Source organism: Oculina patagonica, chromosome 11 (assembly GCF_052425735.1).
Source record: "Oculina patagonica isolate OP01 chromosome 11, crgOcupat, whole genome shotgun sequence".
Lineage (NCBI taxonomy): Eukaryota > Metazoa > Cnidaria > Anthozoa > Scleractinia > Oculinidae > Oculina > Oculina patagonica.
In genome coordinates, this window is record NC_135768.1 from 16,368,583 (window position 1) to 16,378,057 (window position 9,475).

The window sequence follows — 9,475 nt, forward strand, 5'->3', positions numbered from 1 at the left end:
ACAGTTACTCTCACTGAAATATAAATACTTACACCATCAAAGACCATTAACTAAAAGCGAAAGACTTTTTGCTTTTATTTGTTAAAATATATCGACTGCCGATTGTAAGAAATTATAAGAAAATACCAAAAACTTCATTCTTGATTTACTCTAAAACGCTCTTACAGATTTTCCTAAAATTGTGTGTACAGGTAGTAAATCTACTATACTTGAACATATCAAAAAATGAATACCAAGAGTCAATCTAGATTTCGAGAAATTCAAGCCTGTTTGAGAACAAAAGAAAACGTCAATGGTTGCTATGGTAACCTTTGTGATAAAGTGACGGGTGAAAAATTAAAATTTGGTCATATTTGATCATTATGGTGTATTTTGGCAAAAATCGAACATTGGCTTCCTAGATAATTTTAATTTTCAAAACAACTACCTTTCGGCTAAAAAAACTACATCGAGCCTCCTTAACCAAAGGGAACTCATTTCGTGACAATTGATTATTTCTGCTGAGTTGCACAATTTAGAATTGCAACATCATTAAATGTGTTAAGTGATATTTACAAGTGCTTTTGTAGCCTGTTGTGAAATTACTTCCGGTGGAAGCAGTAAACGCCAAACATTTTTGCTTCTGTTCAGAAGTTAATGCATCGCCATTAGAAAAATAAACAGCAACTGTTTTACTGGAAATGTAGTCGTTAGAAATGGCATGTGTAGCCGTAAGGTAAAGAATAACGCGAGGAGAAGCGGCTTTTGGTAATATCCAAACGAAAATTTACTTCTCAATGTGGGGTTAAGATTGCGTAACGAAACAAAAGATAACTCTGTCGTGACGGGAACCCTGCATTAAGCCGAGTAGAAATCTTTCTAACTCGAAAGGAAACAACTATTTCGATGAAAGGCAAACGTCAAAGTTTACCATTTTTAACCAAGCCAAAGTATATGAGTCGCAAAGCACCCAGCCGTCGCGACTGACAAATACAGCATTTCCTCCGCGAAAATAAAAAAAATGCTTGAACTGAAAGACGTTTGAATTCTTCCATGATATGTTCGAACAACAATGCCCAGGATAAACCTTCTACTCATACTAATTTCATGCATAAAAAGTCGATATCTCGAAGAGATCTTTGATTTTTAACAAAGTAGAACTAGTTTGAACTGTGTTTGGGGACTGTGCCAAGATAATTATGTAGTAAACCGACTGTAACGGTGATTAATTTTAACTAATTATATTGAAGGGTATTAAAGTTCGCGTCGTTATTTTTCGCGAGAACCTTTTTTTTCGCGGGTCTTCAATGTCGCGATTTTTTCATCGCGAAAGTCGCGAAAATTAAGTTCCGCGAAAATAACTAACAATAAGGTATATATTTGGATGGAATGAACTCGTTCCGTAATGAAAGTCAACTCCGGAATCATGTAAACAGGCCCTAAGAGAAATTTACAAACCTCTAGCGGTACAGGAGGACGGTTCTTCAACGGCTACCCTATTCACCCACCACTTCACTTCCGGCCATGGAATCAAATTCCCGACTTCCGCTCCACAACCCAACGACATTCGTTGGATTTTTTCGTCAGACATCTCAATATTCCACATATTAAAATGACTTAGATATCCAGAAAAAGATCTCCCTGGCTGAAAGTTGTGTAACGAATTCTGAAACTGTCCGATGTACAAAGTCCCCGGTTTGATGTGGGCGCCCTTGGCAAGGTTAAAATCTTCTCCTCGCCTGCTGCCGTCCACGTGGACACTCCATCGTCCGTCCGTGCTTCGCCATGTGGTACACACGTGATGCCACAACAAATCACTAAGATCTTTTCCATTCACTAAGCTGAAAGAAGAGCCATGGATGTAGTTCATAAGATGCAAATTGCAATGAAAGGCTGACTAAATGGCCATAAAGGGACAGTGTCTCGAGAAGTCTTCTAAGTTTTTAGTGTAAACTATGCTAGAACTGTTAGGGTACACTCGCTGGTCAACAAAAATAACCGATAAAAATAAAAGAAAGGGATAAATTCATTCTCCAAGATGTTAATAATCCGTATTCAATGGATTTTATGTGATTTTCTCACTAGTAACACTGTCAAACTTGAAAACGTCGGCCCGAGTTTTTCAAGTTTTAGGCCTTTTTTCTTCCTAGCCACGTCACTTTTTAACAATTTTTATGACTAGTACAGTACGTTTTAGCAAGGCCAGGCCATTATAAGTAGATTTGCAACTAATACCAACACCTTCACTGGATTTTCAAGTAGCACTAAATCTCGTGACACTACCCCTTCAAGTTATTTGGACATTCTTTAAGCTGCATAGCTAAGAGACCCTGTATAAACACAGAGTAAATAACCTCCATGAAAAGCAGACTTTTCTTTCTTTTTTTGTTATTTGAATTTGTTGTTATTAAATTTTTGTAGTTAGTTAGATAGGTAGATAGTTCAGTAACTTAATTGACTGATGGAAAAACCGTGTATAAATAAAGTTATCTTATCTTATCTTATCTTATCTTATCTTATCTTATCTTAGAGTAAACTTTGAACGTGGGAGAAACTGACCCAGCCCGCTTGCATTTAGCCCGATTATCCATTAAGGAACTGAAGCTTGAACTCGATTAAGGGCACAACTACTTCCGTTGGATAAGATGCTAGACTATCATAGGTTATACGTCCATATTTTGACAGGTCAGATCCTAACAGTTTGCCTGTACCGATGTATACTCCTGGGCACTGTGACAGTAAAGTGTCTTACCCAGTAACATTAAACAGATATTCGGGGGTGGGGGGGGGGGGGGTGGGGGGGTTCGCTGGAAACAGAAAAAGTGCGGTGCGCTAACCGTTTCAGCCACCACGCCCCTCCTCTCCCCTCCCCTCACCCAACTCAATAGTATCTGAATGTATAAAAGACTTTTGTTCGTATTGAGTGTGCGAGAATGTTGAGAAGGACATGATTAGTCAGTGAAAACTTTGGATGTTTTTCATTTCTAAAACTTACTCGGCGGACCGACCCGCAAACAATTGCCACGATAAACATTTTGCACTTCGATTCCACTTCTTCGATGAACAAAATTACTTTTACATTGCGAGAAACCTTTAACTAACAGTTGACTTGGGTGGAAACAGCAAAGGTATTAATAATAAACCAAAAAGGAACAAGAATAGGAACAAGGATAGATGGATTGAGAAGGAGTTTGTCGGAAGACGGATTGATATTAATTAATTAATCGAATATAAAAGTTTACACCATAGCGCTTTAGTGGTTAGCAGATTAGCGGACGACTAACGCTAACCATCGATCACAAAAATGCATTCTGCACTAGAAATTAAGGATACACGTTTTAGGATGCACAATCCGTGTGTAACCTCGTTTAAGTGAGCCATGTGCAGTCAACTATCTTACAAATGCTCCCTTACCTCGACGGTTGTCCGTTGACAATGAGCTTTTGTGAAAGGCCCGAGTTCTGTAGAAAGGTTAATGCGTCGTTAGCTTGTGAATTGGCTAATGAGAACACTGCCATTGGAGTACCATGTGGGATCATCCACCAACAGACAGTCACTTCAAGAAAATCCGTGACAGTCAAGGGACCAACGTATCTTGATAAACCGGCGGTTTCAAAATACAGGCTATAGTCCCAGTCTCGTTCTTGAAAAAAAAATAAACAGCGGATAGAAATAAGTAAACCAGACACGTTTCTCCAAGCGCGCAATTATTCTCCTGCTCGAGACAAATGAGTCCTGCGCGTCACGTTTCCTCGCGAGAGGGTATTTTACCGCGCGCGCGTGCTCGCCAATTTCGATATACCCTCATAAAGATGCGGGACTACTCACAGTCTTAGCTCGTAGTCTAACCTCTACAAGAATCCCAGTAGATGGGGCACCTTGAAGAACCTGCGCGGCCAACGGCCAGTTAAGGAATAACGGTCTGCAAAAGCCTCTGTCCGCTAACCGTTACATCTTTGTATATCAACTGGTGTTTTACACGTTCTGTGAATAATTTTAATTTCGGAATGTGGGAGAAAGAGATAAATCTTTTAATCCTACTCAGCAAAATCTGTATGAAGTCTCTGTTCTCAAGCTGTGTAGTCAAAACATGCTTCACTGACGTCAAGTTGTTTGCAAGCCTCTAATGCAACATGTAAACAAGGGACAAGCGCAATGTTCGCAAAAGGTGACGTCGTTATTAGGGCGAACGAGCTCTCAGTCTATGATTATTTTAATGTCAAACTGAGGCCCATTTTGAGCACCGTAGAATGTTGCGCCTAGATTTTGATTTCTCGAAGGTTTAAAGGCGCCAACACACGAAGGGACATCTCACAGCAACATGTATTAGGAACAAATCATAATATGAATACGTCTCCTCGTCTGTGCTAGTAATTATCAGCTAGTGCAACACGAATTTTTTGGAAATTTTTTCGGGAATGTAAAGACCCTTCGTGTGAACAGTACACGATTTTCTTACTGGTACATGTTGCTGACGCATAACCGCGCAACATGACCCCTAGTGTGTTGCAATCTTGTCTTCAACCAATCCGTCAGGGTCATAACCAGGTATATTTTTCATCGCTGATCCCAAATTTTAGCTCTAAATTTTGATTCCTGATCCCCAAAATGTGGCAACATTTGATCCCTGATTCCATTCTGATCCCATCTGATTGGCCGATCCGGATCCCATGACATGCCATAACTTGTGATCCGGGATCCCGAGTCCATGATCCCGATCCCGAGGCTGTGATCCCTGATCCCATATACCTGGTTACGACCCTGAATACGTCATATCGACCTTGATAACTGTCAGTGTCTCTACACCCTTACCTTTGTTAGGCTTTATCATCATGGTTGCTTCTAACAGTGGTTGTCCTGCTCCAAGCCACTTGTTCCACAATATTCCATTGGCGCCATTAGACCCAAAGACTCCATTGAGCTGAGAGTCCCCACAGGCATTATACCACCACCCTCCCCTCCCATTGTCAGCGCAATTTTGATTCGGATCCAGGTCATTGTCCTCATTCCTGGCGGTAAAATTCATTCCGTGGTGAACTTGTAGCGCGTCCCCTGCGGTTCCCGCGTAGCCCTGGATATAGAGCGCGTACTGTTTCAAAGCGTTGATAGCAAATCGTTTGTACACAGCGTGTACCTCTATGTTGTTTTGATCTTTGAGACGGACTAGCAGTTGATGCGAACCTTTCGCTGTGGTTAAACGTGTAAAGTATTTATTTCCCAGCCACAAATCGCTAGTACAACCGTCATTTAGCCATGTGTCCCCTGCATTAACATTATCCATACAGCTGCCAAAACCGTCTTTGTAGCCTTGGCTAACCCGGTCAAAGCTAACCACAGAGTCGCTCCGTCGCAAAGCTACCATCCACCCTCCACCGTTAATGGTAGTACAGTAAACTGGCAGATCATCTATTTTGTTAGCATCGATGTAAAAGAAATCCTCGCCTTTGAAACCACGAGTAAGATATTCCAGGCAGCTTGATTCTGTGAAAATAAAAAATAAACGTCTTTATTTTACGAGGGTGGCACGTAACAGTTTTCCGACTGACAAACCTGTGGCCCTCGGATTCCCGATCGAATTGGAATTCGTCAAACTTTAGACTACGAGCAGTCCCTATTTTTTCGCAGAGTCCGTCGAGCTTGAAGCGAAATTTTTTTTCGAAGAGTTCGTCGAGCTTATAGCGAAAAAATTACGCGCGGGGGGAGGAGGCGGGGCAAGGCGAGAAGCGAAAAAAAATAGGGACTACCCGCAAAGCCACAGCGTTTGACCTTTCACGGCCGAGTGATTTTTGGCTTCGATTTCAAATCTAATTTGCCGTGTCCAATAACATTTCCGCATTTTGACGTACTGTCAATTGACACCGCTGCACTTGGTTGGGTTTGTCACGTACGCATCAAACTCAAAGCTTTTTTGATGAATCGTCTGCAAAGTTTTATCTCTGGCGATTTATACAGTTCCAGCAATGTTTATTTTTTAACACTGATTCACCTCTATGGGCTACTTAATGTAAAGGCAGCTTGATGTAAGTGTTTAAAGCGCTTCTGTTTGTTTAAATTTGTTTATTCCCGGCTTGTAATTACGAAGCTCGCGCAAAACAGCCCTTGTCTTGTTTACGAGCCTTGAATTTCTGTGGAATAAAGCTACTTTTGGTTGAATTCTCCTCTCTTATTTTCGCTCCGTACTTTGGCGGCTTGCTGCTCATACACTGAATTAAAAATGTTCTTCGGAGATGCAATTTTATAGCGACAAAGTACGATTCAAGAAGCGATTTCGAGAGCTCAAAAGCTCCCGCTCCCATCGCTTCGCAATATGACATGCAAGTGTTAACAACGTATTGACATCTTGCTGTCAACACTCCAAGCGTTAGCCAATCATATTTTTGCGTTGTGAGAGCAACGCATAATTCAAACACTGTGGCTTAGCGGGTAGTCCCTATTTTTTTCGCTTCTCGCCTTGCCCCGCCTCCTCCCCCCACGCGTAATTTTTTTCGCTATAAGCTCGACGAACTCTTCGAAAAAAAATTCGCTTCAAGCTCGACGGACTCTGCGAAAAAATAGGGACTGCTCGTAGTCTAGTCAAACTTAGGCTATTTCATTTTAAAATTTACTTAAGGTCTTAGAAATCTATTTTTATTTATTTATTTTTCATTATTTATGTATTTCACTCGGTTTTATTAGCATTACTAGCTAGAGGCCTAACACGCTTCATTCATTTATTCATTCGTTCGTTCGTTCGTTCGTTCGTTCGTTCGTTCATTCATACAATGTTGTAAGGGATTTCCTTGGACTTATAACTGGTGGAGCTTATAGAGATGTTGAACTTACAAGTAGGGAGAGCTTAAAGAGGGTCATGATGGGGGAAAGGGGTATAAATCCATTGATTTTACCTAAAACAACTGAAATTCTCGATTTTGATTAGTTCTGCGCGCGCCTATTTGTCGGGTAATTGGCGCGCGGTCACGTGGGTGTCCAATTACAGGTATCCAATTTGAGCAACTTCAAATAAGATACCTGTAATTGGACACCTATGCCATACGCGGGTCAATCACGCGCATTTGAATGGGATTTTTATTGCTGTTTCCCAGCACAACCAATAGCGAAGCGCGCGCGGTCTAAAAATAGAATGCAAATGCGTATAACCGCCACGAGGCTCAAAAACATCAGCGTGTTCTGAGAGAAATAGAAGAAATCTAGGCGAATTTTTCGTTTTATGTTAGAGTTACAGGAATGCCGGCTGCTTTAGAAAGTGTTTTAGGAAAATCGTCCGCCATTTCGGGTTGTTTGTCTGAGTCTTGTCTGAACCGTGACGTCACTCGCGCGCTTTGCTATTGAATTCGCCTTTGACAAGTTTTTTTTTTACACAAACTCAAAGGAAAGTGCAGAATGCAATGCAGCCAATTAATTAAAGAGATGATGCTTTGTGTTAATGTTTATCAGCTTTATTTCACTTTTTGTTAGACGTTAAAAAAACCAACAGCGTTCCTTAATTCATGGGTGGTATGGTGTAAATGGGGGTTAAACCGGAATATATTAACCCTTAGCACACCGGTGGCCCATAACCAGTGGAAGTTGTAAGCGGGGAGGGGAAAGGGGTATGTTGTAAGCGTCAAGACCTCGAGTGTTTGAGTCGCTTATAATAAGAATCATAGAGCGATTTTCACTTGAGTGTCGAACGTAATTCGCGTTTGCATTGGTTTTGCATTAGACTTCACTTTGTGATTGGTTTAAAACTCTCGCACCTCTTTCTCAGCCAATTAGTAGTCTTTCAAGTAAAACCAATCGTGACTCGCTCGCCCACGTTTTCCCGCGTTCGTGTCGGCTACATGTATATAATTTGAGTTTTGATTGGTTTACTGGATTGTATGTGTTCTTTGTGATTGGCCAGAGTGATTACTTTGGTTTTGGTTTACAACACTCAATTTGAAACCGCTCTAAACGTATGACTTAGCTTTAGTACCTCGCCTCACAGGACATTTCAACTTTGAACGCGAGACCAGATTACTGGGAGCGGCGGTCCTCAGCGCACTCCATGCCACAGCATTCCCATCTGCCCAGCCACAGGTCAGCCACAGTTGCCGAATTCTAACCTCACTAAACACCTCGTTCCATACATTGACGTCATTCATATAACCTGCGTAACTATTTGGTTGGGAAAACGTGCCAGTCGTTTTACTCCACAGTTGCCCCAGATAGAACTTTGTTCCAGGACCCCCAACCTTTCCGTTCTGGCTCAATGGTCCTCCTGTGACTGCCAGCTTGCCGTCCACAAATACATAATAGTCATTATAGCTGGTTGTCCTCGCAAAGCATAAGAGCTTCCATGTATTAGTTCCAAGGGCAGACGGTAATCCCCTTGTTCTGTAAGTGATGTCAACAGAAAGAACGTTATTATTTTTGCCTCGTTTCCATAGAAACGAAATGCTCTTGTTTTGGTTTCAGGGGTGAACTATTTACTGGAATAAAGTTCGTAAAGCCGGTTTCACACGGACAATTTTTATGTGACAAATATATTTGATCGTGTAGATGACAGAGCAACTAATTGCCAGCATCCTAAAGTTTAGTGCGCCAGTAATGACTTTGGACAGCAGAAATACGCATGGAGATACGCGTACACAGTGCCCAGTGTGAGTTTGGGAGATGGGGGACCACAAATGCTGACGCAATATTTGCCACATTTTATGTGACAAAACGTCTAAACGAACAATTTTCGCATGTGACAACTTTTATTTGTCACATAAAAGCTAACACGCTAGCTTGTAAACAAATATATTTGTAGCATAAAAATTGGCCATTTTTTCTCATCTACACGAGCAAATAAAAAATGTCACATAAATATTGCTCGTGTAAACTAAGCTTAAGTGGCAAAGTAAAAATGTTTGTCTTAATTCTTGTAGATAAAATAATTTGCATGTTACTGAGAGGAAATATTTCTATCCAGCCAACCTGCTGGTCCGTCTATCTATCTGTCTGTCTGTCTGTCTGTCTGTAATAAAGTTATTTTGTAACTTATGGAATTACCGTTTTAAAAATAAAGGTGACTCACTCTGTCTGTCTGTCTGTCTGTCTGTCTGTTTTTGTCAGTCAGTCAATCAGTCAGTCAGTCAGTATGTCTTTTTGTCTGTAATAAAGTTATTTTGTAACTTATGGAATTACCGTTATAAAAATAAAGGTGACTCACTCACTCTGTCTGTCTGTCTGTCTATCTGTCTGTCTGTCTGTCTGTCTGTCTGTCTGTCTGTTTTTGTCTGTCAGTCAGTCAGTCAATCAGTCAGCCAATCTGTCTGTCTGTCTGTCTTTCAGTCTGTCTGTCTGTCCGTCTGTCTGTCTGTCCCAAATTTCCTGAGATATGGGGTTCCGCTCGCCAGCAAGGAAGGGGGGCTTAGTTTCGGAATGTTACGGTAAGTTTTTATCCTATGAATGGAAGTGATTATAAACGTCACTTACCTAGATTTGTTATCAATTCCAAGATAAAGAATTTGACCATTGTTATTATAAGCAA

General features: G+C 41.0%; 1 protein-coding gene across 1 annotated transcript in view; it reads right to left on the bottom strand.

Annotated features, from left to right (window-relative positions):
• Positions 1-8,222, bottom strand: part of LOC144629676 (uncharacterized) — a 60,057-nt gene extending 51,835 nt beyond the window's left edge. The window contains exons 1-4 of the mRNA XM_078487903.1: positions 7,934-8,222; positions 4,792-5,460; positions 3,394-3,622; positions 1,438-1,820 (exon numbers count right to left, since the gene is read on the bottom strand). Coding sequence (XP_078344029.1) covers positions 1,438-1,820; positions 3,394-3,622; positions 4,792-5,460; positions 7,934-8,102 — 1,450 coding nt within the window. The 5' untranslated portion in view covers positions 8,103-8,222. The remainder of the gene's footprint in view (positions 1-1,437; positions 1,821-3,393; positions 3,623-4,791; positions 5,461-7,933) is intronic.
• Between the last annotated feature and the right edge of the window lie 1,253 nt (positions 8,223-9,475).